General features: G+C 37.3%; 1 protein-coding gene across 4 annotated transcripts in view; it reads right to left on the bottom strand.

Moving 5' to 3' along the window:
• CABIN1 (calcineurin binding protein 1) overlaps nt 1-19,935 on the bottom strand; it is a 110,150-nt gene that overhangs the window by 61,495 nt on the left and 28,720 nt on the right. For all 4 annotated transcript variants that reach the window (XM_083803822.1, XM_083803825.1, XM_083803824.1 and 1 more), the window contains exons 29-31: nt 11,092-11,274; nt 8,350-8,687; nt 1,610-1,723 (exon numbers count right to left, since the gene is read on the bottom strand). In XM_083803822.1, the coding sequence (XP_083659948.1) occupies nt 1,610-1,723; nt 8,350-8,687; nt 11,092-11,274 (635 nt within the window). The remainder of the gene's footprint in view (nt 1-1,609; nt 1,724-8,349; nt 8,688-11,091; nt 11,275-19,935) is intronic.

Genomic DNA, 19,935 nt, shown 5'->3' with positions numbered 1-19,935 from the left:
ACGTGGAGTAAGGAATGATTGTTGTATAAAATAACACTGGAGAACATGCACCTAGGGATACAATGGAATCTATCTTTCAGTTAAATTATCTGGCATTAGCATTCAAAAACGAGACATGATTTAGGTCAACCAGCGATCTCTCTTAATGTGGTAATTCACATTTTCAAGTAGAAACATTCCCTTATCCATGCTGCTCAGTTGCCCACTGCTCATCTCCATACATGAAAACACAGGATACTCTTGTCACTTAGCCCTGCGATGATGAACAAGTCGGCTTTGATCATGCAAAGCGCACACTTGACTTTGAGCATGCTGAATAATTTCATTAACATCTATGAGAATACTTGGTTAGCTGGACCACAGCCAACGTATTCACCAGCTTGAAGAGTTAATCACACTGTAGGATTCTTAAGGGAGAAAGCAGACAAATATTGAAGGGAAATAACCAGAACAAAGCCATGTAATCATCAACCAGGTCACAAGTTTTTGGTCTACACCCTGTCAGGCTGGTGGTATTTGTTAATCAAAACTTTCCAGAAAGATGGAACAACATCGCTCTTTTTGCAAACAGATCCACGACACAATTTTGAACCAGTCAGTATTCCTTAGCTGTTCAGCCCAGCTGAGGGATTATAATCAGAGGAAAGCACTTATCGTATACTTACCGAGAAGTATGCACAGAGGTGCTAATTAACACAACATACAACAAAGATGAAGACAGACATTAACAGATATAAAGTTAAAAAAATCAGAAGAATTATGACATTAAAACAGAGCTAGGACATAGTACTGGATGGGGAAGCAGAGACGTAAAATTATGTCACTGTAGTCACAGGCAACCATATCACATATACATCATCCAGAAATAAAACTTCTCTAGGTCCTTCTCACGTCATAAGCCACAAAACTGCTACAGAATCCTTTCATGAAAGAGAAGGCACAAAAAACTAGAACATATCACAGAGAAGCCAGATATACTGAAGACAACAGCAATGCACTTAAGTCTCAATTACAGCAGGGAATTTAGTAACTGCTCATCTAAGGATCAAAAGTATTGTGTCCCGTGTTACTGAGAGGGGCACAGACAATCCTGTGGACTAAAAGATATCACAAGGTCTACAAGACAGTGTTGCTACTACTGCGTGACTTGGAAATACTCTTTCTGCTGAACCATACTACAAAAGCTGAATACAAGGAAGCTCCTTCCAAATCCTGAGATTTCTTAGAGCAACTAGTTTGTTAAGAGAACTACTAGTCCAGCTGAGAAAGACTGAACAGGAACATAATTTAGATGAACAGAATTACAATTTTTATAGAGGTCTCAACCACCAATTATATGGTAAATGATGTGTAACTGGGAAGCATTGATGCCTCCCCATGTTGTCAAGTTCATTAGAGGGTTTATTTCTGATGTGTTTCCCTCCAAGAGGAGAAAACCCAAGCAAGTATCTCCATAATACTATTCTAGTTTTCCTTTTGCTAATTGTGTGGCTCATTTAATGTGCCTTTGCTGAATTTTACAGCCTTTTGCAAGCCTTTCAAATGAGAAACAGGTGTTAAAACAATAGCTGAGAAAGTAAGGATGTGTTTATCAACGGTATAAACTTACATTGAAGAAATTCGTCTTGTTCCTCTCACAGAAGAGGCCCTGTGCAGGCATGTGCTTCAGCTGCTGCCAGGGGACACTGCTGCCCAGCAGCACGTCGCGGGCCCACTGCAGGTTCTGTGGAAGAAACGGGACAGACAACGTCCTTATGGGTAGAAGTACAAAAAGTGCTTACTTGCTTTTATTGAATACCCTGTATTGTGATTTCTCATTTCCCAGATAGCTGCTGTTCCAGCAGTATTTGTAGAGACATGGGCTTTGGGGATGACGTCCCTTGGGAGAGAGAAGCCAGTTTGCTTCTCAGAGCAAGCACTGAGGACTGATCAGCCCCAGCAGAGGATTAGTCAGTTCCCTACAGCTGCTGAATCCAGCTTCATACCAAGTTTTGTTTTCCTTTTTTTGTTGTTGTTGTGTTTTTTTAAACTGTCTTCATTTATTGAGATCCACTTGCTATCTCCTGTCACCTACAGAAATCTGCACTATAAGCATATTTAAAACACCTACAATTTTGTTAAAAGATGAATTAAAGCACAATATTAAATAATTTATACATAAAATACAGTTTCTCACCAAACTGTGGAGCTCAGTGTCCTGCGTATCCCGCAGCCTTCCTCCAGGCCCCTTTGTGCCCACCCCACCACCCCTGCTATTCTTCTCTGGCCCTCAGACCCTCCAGTTTGCCCAACTTCATTGCCCCACCACACTCTCAAAGTCACCTCCCTCAGCCCTTCCCCAGGGCTAGCCACCACCGAAGAGTACACGCCAGCTCTACAGCCAAACAGAAGAGGTAACCAGTAAGCCCAAACTTGCAGCCTTCTTTTACTGAAGTGGTTAATTCAGGCCTTTTATCCCTCTACTCAGCCATTGCCCTCCATGTAATTTTAACCTCTCTGAAAAATTCCATGCCTGTCATCAAGTTTAGTTAATAGTGCTCAAGGAGTTCACGAAGAAAGCATTGGTAGGAGAATAAACGATAGACAACAATCAAAAATTCATAAAAGCACTACCCCTCTACAAGTTCAATGCATGAACATCTCTTGTGTAGTGTGGAGAACTAGGGGACAGCTGTTGGCTCCAGGCAAAACATGGTATTTAGAATTACTAACAGATGAGACGATTATTTATCGTAAGGTTTTACTGACAGAGGTTTATTTTACTTCATTTTATTTCTTTCAGTATCATAAAGTAGCATTAGGCTGTTTTTTTGGTGGTGATTTTTTTTTCCTGGAGACTTACAACTTAACAGAGCAAACAAACGAAAGAGGAAGCCACTTGGTTCTACAGAGGCAAGTTACAATGCTGAATTCTGATTTGTTTTCGGTGGGCTGGAGATATGTTTCTGTGAATCATAAATTTGATTTAATCATGTCCATCCAACAAGTATATTCCACTTGTAATATTGCCTCAATACATTCTTGTTGTTGTTAACAAAAATCTTATCTTGTTTTCCAGATGATTTTCTTTGTAAGATTCTGGCGAAACAGTAAAAGCCGTGCCTAATCATAAGCACTTCGTCCTAATGACAGTAGTCATGCAGAAACCTCCAACGTCTTACAGAACTGGAGCACCCCTTTTAGCAAAACGCTAAAGGGATTGTTATGGATTCATATGCAAGAGAGCTGAACATTGGAAATATTAACCAGATATTTACAGATGTCAAAAATACTTCATTCAGAGAATGGATATAGAGTACTTATACAGGACCTTCATAATTACAATGTACAACAGTCAAGGGTTTGTGTAGCTTTCCCTCTGGTAAGGGACAAATACACATTCACTCACAAATATCCACAAGGTACTTCCTGGCTAGTCAGGGTGACCACTGAATTTAATAATTATCAAAGTGTCAAATTTAAGATTGAAGAAAGCGAAGTATATAAACTTAACCTTTTTTTTTTTTTTTTTTTTAACCATACTGCTTTTGTACTCTGTCTTTCTGTAATTCTATTAACCTATGCCTGTAAAATACTCCGAGATACATACAGAAGAAAATACAACACAAAAAAGAACCTACAAAAGCCTGGTCTTCCATGAAAGCAAACCTGTTTTGAGTAAAATCAAAATCCAGCAAAAATAATAAGCCTAGCACAACTCTCACAAGCCAGGCATATAAATGCTTTATGTCAATCATAGTCATCATAAATAAGGATATTCGAACTGTGAAAACAAAGGAAAACATTGCCTAATATATAGCCATGTGAATCTTACCGTTAAAACCATTGCATAAAAATATAAAGGAAAACAAAACCCAAATCCCAGTCTGAACAAATTTTAGCTATAGATGTATTCCTGAATCTTAGTTTTATACTGAAAATGGAAAGAAATCATTAAGTGCAGTGTCATGCCCTGGTGATCTGCTCTGCACATTATACTGACCATTCACAGGCATGTATATGGGACATATAATTCACAGGCTTTTATTGAATATGATGACAGTAACCTAGCAAGGAGCAAAAAAGATCATTCAGACAAATGGTGCAATTATACGGTAACTTCACACAATCAAAACTAATGGGAATAAAAGATGTAGTTACAGACTTTCCACTACCCTTCTTCTTAAATCAGCATGATCAGTGATTCCCAGCAAATATGCCTGAACAGGTCTTAACTCATTAGATTTCACAGAGTCTGCTCTGCTTTGTTTTTGGCTGATGAAGTTATTAGGAGTGGGTGAAGGGATTCAGGACATAGGAAAAGAGATTTATTCCTCCTGGCACACTGCTTGCCAGTCTGAAATACTGGATTTAGCTTTCTGACTCAGGGCAATTACAAAGCACTCTTTCCGGTTCAGCTGTTGCCTCCCACATCTTCATCACCTCAAGATTCAAAGCCAAGATGACTGACAGGGTACAAGAACTTGCAGAAAAGTTTGCTGCATTGTTCAAGTGGGAAAGAAAAATCTTTTACAGTCAACCAACTGGAAATCTGAGTCGCTTCAGAGATAGATACCCTTTAGCTCAAGGGTGTCAAAAGCCACTAATACCTAATTTGGAAACTCCATGAAGTGCTGCTGAGAGGTGTACAGAACATCCTACTACACTTTAATCCTTCCCTCTGTTTAAGAAAAAAAACAAACAAACCACCACCACACACAAACACACACCATAGTGTTACTGCATCAAACAGAAGAAAAATAAAAAGACTATTGACCTTGCAGGATAGCATTTTAAACAAACTATTACAAAACTGTTGCTACTTGAAAGGCTTAGATATATTAAAAACTTACAGATTATGCCTGTCTGTATGTTAAACCTACATATAATCTTGTAATTTTTACATGCATGTATTCTGCCTGTTTTGACTATCATATTGGTAACATATAACAATATCTGACATTAATTTCTTCAATTGACATCTAAATCAAAAAGACACTCAAACAATTCTAATTATTAGCACATCCACTGTTACCTTCCCAAAAAGGACATAAAACACAACTCATCGGTACTTTCAGGCAGACCACGTTGTCTCTGTTGTGAAATGGATCATGGTTATTGGATCTCAGCATGGACTCAGTATTACTAGCCTTAGAGTACATAAATTACTATGTCTCTACCCAGCTGATGGATGAGTAATATTATAAAATCTGTGGGATAGAACAATATGACAGTGAATTCATAGTCTTCCTGAACAAAAATTCATAACCTCATCCTGAAAATGTAGCGGAGGACATTTCACTAGAAATAATCTAAGCCAGCTGTAAATGCATACCATGACACTGGAGCCGTGCTAATATTTCTTAAAAAGTATCTTTCACAAAACAAGTTGACTTTCACACTTACTCAGCGAATATACAGAGGACCAGGTACTGAACTGCAACAGTTTGTCAAGTATCCCAGCTTTAAATTACTAATGGTATTTTATATATGGTGTTCATCATGATGGTAGCAAACATTTGTTAAAAAAACATTACAAGGTCTGTTAATATGGGACATAATAAAAGATAAAAAATCTAAATTATATAAACAATATCTATGAGCAGACCGAGGATTTTTTATTGCAGTATAAAAAAGCACCTAAGTATATTTATTTCCTGACAATCTACTGGTTGCAGAATACCACTTCTACATACTGAACCCTGACACCATAAGGCAACTACTCACTATCCACAAAGTGTTTTAGTTATAGCGATGAACGATCTCTTGCCAAGTTCTGTCTTCCTGCCCTTCCAAACTGTGCCAACAGCCATGTTGGAGGTAAAATCCTAACATCACAAAGGATGAAAACTTCACTTCAAGAGAGACAATGCAAATGGGAAACTAAACTATTGCCCAAACTGGAAATGAAGTAACTTTTGAAAATTCACCCTTACTTTCCTGTCTATTTGTTCCAATAAAAAACAGCTATGCAAAAATTTGCTGTGATAACATAATAAAATATATAGCCTCCAAAGAGTAAACAGGATTTTGCAGAGGAAAAAAAAATAGACTACATAGCCAAACAATGTTGAAAGATTTTGAAAAGGATGTTAAAAAAACCACTCAACTATTTTTACTAATCTTGCAACAGCAAAGCCGGTAATACTGTAAAATGGGAGAAAACAGATTGCATATGGAAAATTTGTTTTTCTGTGCACTATGGAGACCTGCCAATCTGCTCCTTTCCTGGCCAAACATGAATTTTGGCCATCAATCTAAATTTTCATACATATTTCTGGCACTGGCACACAAATGCTGAATTTTCCAAGATGGTTATATACTTAAAATTAATCTCAGGTTTCTAAAATCTACCAGTAACCTAGTCTGCCCCCACAACAACTCAAGTTGATCTAATTTACCTATTTTTTTTTTAAATCAGGCTCGTCATCAGGATATCTAAGCATACTTCTTACTCCAATTGCTGCTGCAAATGCGTAGATGCATTTTGTGTTTTACATTTGCTCAGGAGTAAAACTTCCACTAGAAATGCAGTAGTGTACCATTAAAACACAGATATTTGACGTTGTTCTACAGAAGAATTCACACGAGGTGTCTAAGAAAAAATTACAATCTCATGAAAGTATGTAGATTAAATATACTAGTAGGAAGATTTTTTCTTCCCGTGTTGAGTAGCTGTTTGTTAAAAAAATAATAAATACGGATAGTAAAACCCAACAATACTAGCTGAAACCAATCTGATAGCTACTAGGCTCAAACAGGCAAGATTCAATTTTTCTGAGTTCCAAGACAAGATAAATTTAGACAACAATGTGCATTTCATACAGAAAAACATCAAAAATCACTGAGCTGTTATTTTATATATAGAGAGATACAAAGAGCAAAAGAGGAGGCATCATCACTGGGAAAAAAAAGATATTTTGGCAAGTAGCTCCTCAGGCAAGGACATGCTACTAGAACCAATGAATTGAAAACAGGCAGCCTTTCTCTGTTGAATGTTGATATAAAATCATTTGTCAGCAACAGTAATGACAGATTGCATGAATCTGCAGCTCCTCTTAATGATTAGCTCCAAAAAAAAATTAACAACTGTCACATACAAACAGCATAAGAATGTTTTCAAAACATATTATCTTTAAAAAACGGTCATATTTTTCTGGATAATCACTCTACAGCCAAATGAAATATTCATCACCTTTCAATAGACTGCTAATACATGCTACTGCTCAATTTGCAGCAGTACAGTAAATGGGTGTTCTGCTATGAAGCAAGTGGTATTAGTTGTTGCCATTACCTTCCTGCCCCTATTGGAGGACACACTGGAAATTCGATTCACAAAAGCTTCAGTGGTGGGAAAGATAATTTGGGAAGTGATGCACTGCAGCATATGCACAAGATTTCCAAATACAAAATTTGTGAGTTCAAACCTTCATTATGACAATTCGTGAAACAGCTCTCATAATTTCTGCTTACTTTTCATGCATGTTTTATTAGCATACTTCAGAAAGACAAAGGATTATAATAACAGAAGTATGTAATAACAGAAACATGCAGAAGTAAGATAATAAAATTTTAAATCAAAATAATGGTGACTTGTAGCTCAAGGCTTTCGAAATTAATTTTATTATGAAGAACATGCAAGGATAATATTGGAAGGAAGTTATTTTACCCTCACTTCAAGCTGAAACTGGTAATACTACAGTGACCAAGACATTGTTATGCCTGTTTAATCCAAAATCATCAGCTAATGATCAGTAGGATCTCCAGCTGAATTTCATTCAATGATTTCTAAACAGCAAATAATTTTGTTGTACTAAACGGGATGTAAATATGAAGTAAAGGAGCTGCAGAAAAAAAATGTACATATGCTGTTTAGAACATGGACCCAAACTGCTAGTGATCTCCATGCTCTGACACTGGGAAAACTTTCATTCTACAAAGACCTAAGATACCCAGAAAGTTTATCTTTGTCATGTGATGTGTTTACACCAATACTGATGAATTTCTGCTTCCAAGTAACTTTTCAGTCCAGTTACTCAGTAAAAGCAGCAAGTGTCTTCAATTTTAAAAGAACACCTTCATTTATGTGACATATCTAAAAGGTAATTTTCTGGTGAAAGACAAAAAGTAACTTAGTTCATCAATGAAAAAGGGATTTTGTACTCATATGGCCTCACGCACATGAATAAGACAATCTAGGAATCAAAGACTTCCAGAAGTATAGTTCCAGTCCAAACTGAACTAAACTTACCTGCTACATTTTAACACTGACTTCTGAATCAGTACAAACAGCAACACAGATTATTTACAGTATTTACAAATTTTACAACAAACACAGCTAGTCAGCTATTCTATCAGTGGTCTGCTCACCTTGTGTGTTTTGCTGTATGTGTACAGATAAGCCAATCTGTAGAGGCTCTTGTAGTGCTGAGGAAAGCGGCTGAGGCACAAACAGAAGGAGGCGATGCACTGCTCTGTCAGGAACTTCCGCTGCTCCTCAAGGTCTGCTGGAAGACCCTGAGGAAATTCAGATGAATCTCCACAAGGTTCAGCTTTCTTCTTGCAGTCCCACTGTGAGGGTAGGAGGACTGCAGCTTTGGTGGGATTGCCAGAAGCAGGCTGAGGATCCAACAGAATTTTCTGGCCAGTAGGCTCAGCAGGATGGTAAGATTCTGAGCTTTCCAGCAGCTCTTCTGACTTTCCTGCCACTGGAATATTAAAAGAAGAAAAAATGACAATGAAAATAATAAAATGGCAAATGACATATGCAAAATGACAAAAATGAACTACAACATATGACAATCCTTTTCTTCATTACAGCATAGACAGAATTAGCAAGTGAAAAAAGATGATGTCTATTCTTGATGTTTAATAAGTCATCTTCAGCTTGTTAACAGAGCTACACACTGATCTCTCAATAGTCTTTAGTTGGGCCTTTTACCTGCGCAGTAGTAAGAATTCAGCATACCTTACACAGTGCAGTGTATACCGTGTTGGAAGGTAACTGGGCAGGGAGGGGTGGTGGCAAAGGAAGGCAATAAGACTAAATTCAATGAAATTCTATTGCAAAGAAAGGAACAGAAAATTAAAGCCACCCTGCCAAGTGAAACATATTATTCTTAACAATCTATCTAGAAGAACACAATTCCAAAATACAAAAAGAACGATCAGCAGCAGCTAACCTGGCCTTTTGGATAACGCAGGACCTACAGTTCTATCCAAATATTTTTGCAGTCAACTTGGTAACTCATAGTTCAATTGGTCCATCTTTTCATGAAGGATATCAAATCTTACTTCAGAAAAAATCTGTGACAGCAGGAACTTGCACATTTCCTGTTAGCTAGTCAGTATTGCTGAAAACACACATGCTACATGCAGTTCAAGTTTTTTCAGCTTTGATTTTTAGTCATGGAATTTTACTGTCTTACCTTTCCTAAGATAAAGAGCCTCTTGTATTAGATTTCATCTCCAGTCTAGAGATATACTAAAGTATACTACGTACTCAAGTATGAAGCTGCTCCTTAACTTTTTCTACAATAGAGCTAAACTTCAAGTCAAGTCTGTTTTCCAGAACAGAAATTTTTCAAAATTTATTTGGATAACGTATGTATCCATTGTGATTTTCACATAAAGATAGCTTTATGGTACAATTTTTCGAGCATTTCTTAGCAGTGTTTTTTTTTCAAATACCTTTTACGTGGCAAGTCTATGGATCTTTCACTTATAAAGAGCTTGCTTTGGTTTTGTATTTTGTTTAATTAGGCTGAGGATGATTCAAATGACTGGAAAAATCTTAGCTCATACAGCAGAGGGAATGAAAGCATGTGAAACTGTTTTCCATCTAGTACAAGTAAAACACACATTATGAATAAAAACCATAGAAGTATCATTTAAGTTTAGAAAGCCTTAATAAACCTTGACATTGAATACGACTTGGGAGTAAGTCAGGAAGCTACTTTACAGTTACAACATTTGTTCTAATAAATGTCAGTAATGCAAGAATTGATTCATGCAAGAATTGATTCAATACAGTTTTCCTGAAAGACAACCGATGACAATAACACAACTAACTTGCTGCAAGCCTGAAGAGTCATGGTTTTAGTCCAACACCCAAAAGGTTACTGGATTTAGTGATTACGTAAGTGTTATTTTACAAAATCAGGAACTGACATCTACTTTATATTGATGCAAGCATCACCGCAGACTTCCCTAGCTCAAGCAAGACTGAAGTAAAATATTACAAGAAAGCAAGATATCAAAGTTTGTGAACATAAAGATGGCTTGAGGACACTTGTTCCTAGTGAGATCGGTGAAGCGAATTAGGGATATCCACATCCCATGCTTTGTGGTTCTGTGAAACTGGAAGAGAGTACAGCACGGTCTGAACCGGCAGACTTCACACACAAAGGGCCTACAACCCGGAAAGGTGGGCAAAATTAATATATCCGTTTTGTTTCTCTTTCCCTAGTGAAGTCCAGCCTCTCTACTGCCATATCCAACTGTGCAAAACAACAGAGAAGGAAATTCCAGCTTCTGGATAAAGTCTAAAAAAAATTCTGAAACAGTTTTTCCAGTGGAATACAAAAGACTTAGTTCTATTTTATATGGAAAAGTGTGGTAGAAAGCAATTCTACTCTCCACCAAAATAAAGTGTCCCATGGATTAAAACATCTAATTCCACTACTTGTGCTCTTTTAAGTACTGAATATCAAGCTGTTACTGGGCCAGAACAAAAAGGGCATCTACATCTGGGGAAAAGAGAAAATACTGTGATCGAGGTTATCTTAAAATAACTCACAACTACCTAGTCTTTCTTCAATGTTTCATATCTCTAAGTAATAACCTAAAAGAAGGCAAGCCAGTCACAGGGCCACCACAGATAGCAGTTTATCATGATTGTCTGATTTATGAAGTTTAACAGGCATTACGAACTGGGACGATGGCCACATGAGCAAAGCACGATTCTAATTTTAAACTACACACGTATATACAGCAATAATGCCTAGTTAACATTCTCAGCCACAGTGCAGCATATTTCAGTGCTTCTGCATGCCAGAAGAAACATTTTAATGAGAATGTACCAGCTGACATTATCTATTAAAATGAGCATACTCTTTTCCTCTGTAGATCCCAGGGTCTCTTTGCTGGGCATCAGTGCATCAGCACAGGCAGTAGAAATCCTCTTCTCTGTGTAAGTCTTCCTCAGGCTGTCTTGAGAACTGGCAGGCTCATTAAACATATCCTGTGTGGAACTGGAATCAGACAGCACTGCTGCAGTGCTATCCTGACTCCTCTCTGCAAAACAGATAAAGAAGGAATTCAGTATTTCATACCCATCAAGCTGCTACTTGCATGTTAGTAATAGTAACATGAAACTGCAGCCACTCTGCAAACCTCTTTCAAATGCAACACCGAATCCTTAACAACCATCAATTCTGTTGTCTAAAAGGTATTTATTTTCTTTTAACTTGTCTACTTCAACTTATCATTTTCATCTCACCTCTTTGTGCAAAGAAATGAAAACCCCAGCGTTCTTTCACTAGGTATTATTAAACACTAATGTAATAGAGAGCTCCCTGCCCCACCAGATTTCTTCCTAGAATATAACCCTGGAATTTGGTTCAAAAGAAATTATGCTTAATTGTGACAAGCAGTTAGTTTGAACAAAAGATTTAAATTGCTGTATGGTCCCACAAAATCTTACAGTTTTACTGTGCTATGTACCTTGAGAAGCACCCAGTAGGATTTAGTCTGACACAACCAAAACCCAGTTGATAAAAGAAAACTATGAACAACAATAACGATAAAAATCACTTGTGAAGGACAAAAATTCAGTACACCATTAGAGTGGGCAAAGACTTACAGGAATGATCAGTGGTGCCATCTATCCTGCAGGTGTTAGATGCTGTTCACCAAACGCTCTGAAAGGTGATTTGATATGGCACATAAACAACCCATCAAAGAGCTAGGTCTCAGACAGGAAAACGCTTAGACTTCAAGGCAGCAGACAAACTTCTTAGACTTCAAGAACAGAAGCGACTTTGCCTTGACAGATTACACCTGAGTGGAGTAGTGTATGGTGACTACTGACTACATTAGGGTCAGAATTAAGTTGTTAATCTGCTTATAGCTGTTACAGTACAAGACAAGTTATAAAACATCTCAACTCTGGGGGATAAAATTCACACCTCAGAATGAGCAGGCAAGAGAAAACCTTCCACCCATGTCTGAAACCAGCCTGACACAATCCAAGTTCTTGTACATCAGGGGTTATCAGAGACAACCCTGCGTGACTGAAAAAAGGCAACTTATCTCTGGCAGAAAGACAGAAAGATGCATACATGTTTCTACTGAGATGGGAAACTGGCATTTTTCTGTAATATTGTGTCCCACACAAAATTCTGATACAGGCGATTCTCTTTAAATCTATAGCCCAAAAGATTAATTTCCTGCCTAAGATAAAGGGATAGCTTAACCAAGAGGCAAGTTATATACATTATCTAGGTAGTTCCACTGCATTCTTATTCATTAAGTTTCTTGATATAATCAAGAAAGAAAAAAAAAAGGCCCTTGAGATGAGCTGATTATTTAATTAAATTTCTTCTGTTCCATCCAACTTGCACGTGTTCAGGAGAGAGCTGAGGGCCTCTTACCAATTTACTTTATCAACATAATTCCCTCTGCAGACCTTTAGCTTGTAGATCAGGTTCTGCTTATTAGGATTCCAACAAATTTAAACCATATTTGATGCAATCCTCAGTATTTTCACTAAAACACAAAGAAATCCTTCCCTTTCAATTAAGGGATATTAATAAAACTGTATCTTGAAAAAGAATGGGGGAAGTGTATTCGCTTCTTAATTGGAAGCTTTATGGTTGGTTGATGATGACAAGTTTTATACAGAAAAGATATAATTAGGAAGAGTAGGAAAAGAATGATTCTGAGGAGAGGTCAGTCAAGCCTTCAATGACTCATTTATAAAGCTTTAATAACATTCTGTGGCACTATTGAACTCCCAGCTGGTATCAGACAAACATTTACAGTAGATAATGTTGATTTCTTTTTTTTTTTTTTTTTAAAAAAAAGGAAGTTTCTGCATCTATGGCAAAGAGGCTTAATTACTCATTAGGGAAGGAAAAAATAATTGCAATTTCCAAATACTGCCATAAGCATGTAGGTCAGTTCTAATGTGTGGATTGTGACAAATGAAGCATCAGAATGTAAACCAAGAACTGCTAGACCAATACTCAAGAGTGATATCAGATCGCTAGGAGATTATGCTAACTTTTCAGCATGCAAAGATGGACTATGATTTTGATTTAGCACGGTATATTTCTAATGTATGCACGACAGGGAAATTTTTCTCTGTGTGAAGAGAATTGGGGGAGAATTTTCAAATACATAAAATTAGCCAAAATCAAAATAATTGTTCTTCCTATTCACTGAGTACAGAGAAAAAGGCAATAGGTAACATGAAAGTTATATTTTTCCCTAATCTCAAACTTAACTGCTACATACAGTTAAAAAATAGCATAGGGAACCTACAGAATTGCTAGAGGTTTTCAAGGACAGGTGGACAAAGAGCCAGGTTACCCGAGATGCACCTTCTTATAATAGGAAAAAAAAAGCTCTGACAATAACCTAAATGCTACAGTTTATAATGCAGAACTCACAGCAATTGCACCAAGTAGCAACTGCCTTAAAAAAAAAAAAAAAAAGAAAAAACATTATTTTTCATACATCAGTGCTTCTAAGATAACTCAAAAATCTTATATATGCTGCATGCCTGTCTAGCATATATAGTTTTAAAACCATTGTGTTATAAACCTTTTTCTTCATCTTGTAAAAGCTGACTGTAGTTGAGAGATATTCACTAGTGTTATTCAACCTACAAGCCAAAAGCCATTGCAGTCATAGATTCATTTAGGTTGAAAAAGACCCTTGAGATCATCAAGTCCAACCATCAGTCTTTGAGACATGACAAGTAATTGCTAATTCCCAACTGCTGCTGCTATCTGTCCATTTGAAAGATGCACATTCAAGAAGAGCATTATTACTTTTTAATAATTATTGCTATAATTAAAGACAACTTAATGAAACACTGAGTTGCATTAAAATGTCCTGATACCAGATTCTCTCTTTGATATTAATATATTTCGTTTTATTACTTTGTTTGAAATCTTTCTAAAACTTACGTGTGATCCAACAATCTGACCAACTGAATTACCTAATTCATGTAACTTTAAGTATTGTATGCTTATTTCTAAAGACTAAGAAGATATTGTTCTCAGGAGCTCAACTTGTGACATTTCAGTGATTTCTATCTCAGACTACGGCACCTGATGTGTCAACAGGTAAAAGAGAGCAGTGCTGGACAGAAGATGTGAAAAGGTCAAAAGGAAGAGAAGGGACCTTCTGGTAACTTTCCAAGAGATTACTGTATGTTTAAATTAGGAAGATGTTACTGGGAAAAAAGAGTTTGTATTTTCACCTGCACTGTCAAGAACTTCATTGTATCACAGTGAAATCCTTTTAGTCACTTGGCTAACCAAGTAGTTATAACCACTGAAACACAGCCAAGGTATTTGAATGAAAAAATATTTTTCTCTCATTTGACTTAGTTCTATTCTTAAGAGCATTTTAAGGCTAATCTTATCCTGCATGAAACAGGGTTACCAGCTTGACTTCGAAGTCCCTATTCCATGCCATTCCTCCATACCAGAAAAAACATTCATCACTTTGCACCATTAACATTCAGGCACAGCATTGCAAACCAAACAACAATAGAAAGTTGTGTTAAACTTTGGGGAATCCCAAGGGGTTGCAGCCTATTGGTGGTGGTGGTTTTTTGTTGTTTTTGTCAATTGTTTGGTTTTAAATTAAAAATAAAATAGGAAAAAGGCTCAGTACTTTGCTAGCCATTACCCTGTGCCAGCATTCTCCCACATGTATCATTAGCCCAATGGATTACACACCACACACCTTGTTACCTGTGTCCACTCACATGACGGAGAGAATGAGAAGAGGCAGCAATGTGTTAAGGTGCGTGACCTGAACTGGTAGACATAGAGTCCTAATGACACAGCTCTTCTAAGTATGCTAACCAGATAAAATCTGCTCATGGTACAAACTTACATAATTTATTCTCGGGAGCTGAAGCTTTATTGTGCAAATATAAATAAGGTATTCCACCTTTGCTGATTAATTACTATGCAGCTCTGTACTTGTGTTGCCTGTCCTCCATCCCTTGAAACTTCTCTGAAATTAAAAGCAGCAGGGAGAGGACCTCTGAAGCACCTGTATGTGGGGGAAGGTAACAGGCTTAGAAAGCCAAGAGGGTATAACTCACTTTTTCTGAATAACATTGTCTGAAATATCTGAAGGATTAAGTATGCCCACTCATTATAAAAAGGTATGCAAAATGTCAGCTGCAAGTCAAAAATCAGAAACAAGTGGCAGAGAATTTTTTTAAAAAGCTACATATATATATATAACCTAACTCAGTTTACAGTAAAGAAAAATACTGCAGCAGAATTCATAGCGTATAGATAATTGACTATATATTACAAACATATCTATTTTCTCATGAAAAAAAAAAAGGTGGGTTCTTCAAAGGCTGTGGCTCTACATACTTTCCTTATCCTGCCTGCCTATGGATATCCTGACACCATATCTCCCATGCTCCTTTCACTTGTATGCATGAACATTTTTCCTTATCAGTCTGCGGTCAGAAATGTGATGTATCATACCATTTTCATTCTTGACACAGTTTCCACGCGTATGGAAGACAACATTGAGCTCTGTAGCAAAGGCATTTGCACATGACTAAAAACAAAACACTTGCATGACAGCAGGTAAATTTCTTGAGGACAGCAAGTCCTCTGAATTTTTAAAGGGAGTTCTCTTATAAAATGAGTCAAAGATGAGAGTATGTTCTTTTCATCCATCTACACTGATCACTGAATGTGTTGCAGTAACTTGCATTCTATATTGCTGTTTCCTCTTCAAGTGCAGAGCAAAACATCACTGTCCCATTCCTTCGGTCAAATTCTCTTTACACAGTCTCACACAATGTCAGTGCCCTACTTGTACTCATCAGAGAGAGGTCACATTGGAGAAAAGTAAAAATGGAGCATACTGCAATAAACTGGATCTGATTCATTATTCATGTAGTCCAGTATGCAGCGCCCATGAACATCCAGTACCATGTGCCAGAATAGGGTATGTGCTGCAGACCTGAAGATCTCATTTCGAGTTGTAGGAGAAACTGAATTAAGGGTTAGATTTTAATTTTCCAAAATGTAACGTTATGTACGTTCTTTTTTGCACAGAAATAACCACTCCATCTTTGAAGCTCATTTTACTTTGACATGAGTGACAACCTGGTGCAAAATGTTTCTCAGATCACCTTTGTCTCATCAGGATGTTGAGAAGCCCCGTTTACAAAAAACTGCATCTTCAGAACATTCGCAGAATTAAAGGACCAACGAACTATGAAGGGAGACTTCTCCCACAGCATGAAGCAAGTAGCCTTTCCCAGTGAGTTTATCATGCAGGATTTGCCAATTATTAAAAGCAAGCCGTGACAGGTAAAAGCAGGAAGAGAATGCCTGGGGAACAGAGATTTGTATAAAGGTTAGAGGCAGCACGGGCAATATTGGTTGCAAAAGCAATCAGGCAAAGACAAACACAAAAAAGGATGATTACATCTAACTACACAAAACATACTACGTGGCATGGATGAAGACTTAAACAATAAGACATTTTAACACTGCAGTAGCAATGGGTACTGAATACATCATCTGCATAGCACCACAATTATTTGTAACTTAATATCAACACCACAACATCATATTACAGCAAGACAGACCACACAATCTCTAGTGCACATTTTGGAACCTGAGTTTTTTTTTTTATTGTTTTCCTAACTAACTTATGTTTAACACAAAATCTAGCTAAACTGTTTCAAGTCTGTACTGTGACAGGTCTTTAATGACTGCACACATCCAGCCCACATAAATGAGGACAATGAGCATGTCTTTTTTGGTATATAACACTGGCCTTTTAGCTCTGTAAACACACTGATCCTAGGCCCTTGCTGAGTTCCTGATTCTTCTTGCTTCCTAGTTTGCTCTTGGATAATTAAAAGAAGTCTAAATCTCAGGCTTCTACTATCCAATTTAAGTTTTCATTCTGGAGAGTTATAAAACAGCAACAGGCAGGGGTGACAACAGAAAAGACAGGATTAACAGATGGAAGGAAAAGAGGCTCCTGAATGGAGCAAGAAAAAAAAGACAAGAAAGGAGAAAGGAAGCTGCCTGCTTTACACACATGACAGCAGCTAGTCAGCCAGCAAATAAAAGCTGCAACTGAACAATACTTGTCTCTTTGAAGATCTGTGCTAGCAGCTGCCATGAGAAAAAAAGTTCAGTTACTTCACAAGCTGTACTTACTGGTTCCTTTCTCCCATTTCCATTAAATCTACTTTTAAGCCATTATCACCAACATTCATCGGATGTAAAGCACTTCAATGCACTCAACTGTAACAGCGATTTCTGCATATCCTGATCATCTTTTTCCACCATCACAATGTGCTGGAGAGCTTCAGAAGTATACTGACACATTTAAATATCACGCATCTAAAACAAGCCTGCCCTCACAACTTCACCTATCTACAGATAAATGCTTGGAGATCTGAGTCCCAACATTTTAAAGAAAGGATGTCTGGCTGTACAGTAATTCTGCCATGCTTGTACTGAGAATTTGCTGCACTAGAAGGCATGTTGTTGGATCTATCATTTAAGAAAAAAACAAACCCACAAACAACAAAATTCATAGAAAAATAGGGCTTGGAAGGAACCTCAAGAATTCAGCTAGTCCATTCCTTTTTCCCTCAGGATAAATTGAGCCATCATTCCTGGCAGATGGCTCTATCACCACTTTTTCAAGATGTCCAGTGTTGAAGTGCTGCAATGTTACATGATCCCCAGGAACATATAGTGTTTCAATTTTATTTGCTAAATAGTATTTCCAAATATTAATTTAACTCTTTTTTTTAGTGTCCAGATTCATTTTTTCTTAAAACAGTTTAAGTCTAATACTTTCTGTTCTGTTTCCCATGGACAGGGAGAAAAACTGGTGTGGTATCATTTTGTTGGTAGTGTGGTTTTTTTTTTCCCTTCCCCTCTTTGCACAGCCTTGAACACTATTTAGTTAACACTACTAATTAGTCTTCTCATCCCAAGACTAACCGTCCCGATTCTTTCTCTTTCCTCACGGCTCATGTGTAGCACCCAAAAATGGTAAAGGGAGGTCTCACAGGATCTCTGTCATCGCTGAACCAAGAAGTATGTTTGCTCGTAACATATGAAGAGAACTTTGTAGGTAAGAATCCCCGTAACGCTCCCACTGTTTGTCAAATATGATCAACAATACCGATAGAGGAATAAAAGTAAATAAGATTATTGTGAAGCCTCAGAAAGAACAAATATCAGGGCTGAGTTTAGGCCAAATTATCCAATGTGTGAACAATAATAAAGACAGTTTCATTTGCTGTCAGAACAGGTAAAAAAAATCTATAAGTAGTCAAATGATGGATATTTTCTTGCTATTTTTAGGAACAGTACAATGGAAATGCTGGCACCAGTTTTCTTCAGTGATGTGATTATGTGTAAGCTGTCAAGAGCATTTTACTTCAGAAGTATGTATTTTAATATAAGTAAAATGCAAATGCATGCAGAGGAGCACAGCACATGTCGTAATATAAGAGTAGAAGACTTCCAAGCACTGCTCAGCCTGTTAGCTCTCCTTCCATCTGCAACAGCCCCAAGGCAAATATTTCAGTTTCCTGGGGCTCTTCAACATGCTGTATCCAGAGTTTAGTTTTGTCAGCAACTTACAAAACATTATGAATGATGCCATACTTCTCAATTCCACTTGTCATAAATGTACACCGCCTTCCTAAAGATCACCCTAACTCTGCTTCTTTCAGAAGATAACATTTTGAATTTCTGTGACAGCAGCAAAGCTAAGTCCTAGCTAGATTAAGGCGGCAGACCCTAGAAGTGCTGCTTCAGCCCTGATAGGTGCAGCCATTCCTTAGTTTGCACCTCCAGGCTTTGCTAAGCAGCCAGCTTTGCCCCCATTGGGCAATTAGCCTGCCAAAGTTCATAATATCTTACTCTGAGTGAATGTTCTAATGACATGTACTGGAAGATTCATTTAACTTGTCTGTCTTCTGGGAACATTTCAACAGCCTGTAGAAACTAGGCAGATGTAGTCTTAGGCAGAACTGCTGCTCACAGGGAATACTGTTAGGAAATATTTGCACCCTTCTGTTTTTACTGTTTCAAAAATACATCAAATGCTAGTTGACCAGTATACTAACACATTACATATGAGATCAAAACAGTCAAATGAATTACTTCACATTTAAATGTAAGCTTGGATAAAATTATCATTTCTATGTTCAATTTAGTGGAAGAAATGAAGGAACTTTTGTCAGTTTCACCAAGAATTATTCTGTGGGAAAAGAAAGAAATTCACCTTGCAGAGTTTCCAGGCAGGTGAACGTTTGTTTCAAAATTGTGTCAAAGATATTTACAAATTACTCTTCTTCAGAAATTGACAACAGGAAGCAGCCCACTCTCCACAAACAAATTCATATCAAGCAGAGCACTTCTACGGGGCCCTGCCACATTCTACCAACACTAAGCTATACATTAAGGTTATTTTATACCTTTTTGAGAGCTACGGATAAACAAATGGCCAGAAGAGTAGAATAAGAATAAAATTTCTAGTCCAATAATAGTGTCAAGTTACTTGAACAGTAATTCCATTTCTATTACATTCTACACATTTCAAAATCTTCAGTTATGCCGTGATACCACCCTACCTTCTGCTGTTATAAGCCAATTATTTATATCACTCTAGAGCCTATAAAGATGAGCTCATAGT

The sequence above is a fragment of the Anser anser genome (assembly GCF_964211835.1).
Source record: "Anser anser genome assembly, chromosome: 18".
NCBI lineage: Eukaryota > Metazoa > Chordata > Aves > Anseriformes > Anatidae > Anser > Anser anser.
This window is presented reverse-complemented; position numbering and strand designations above follow the sequence as displayed.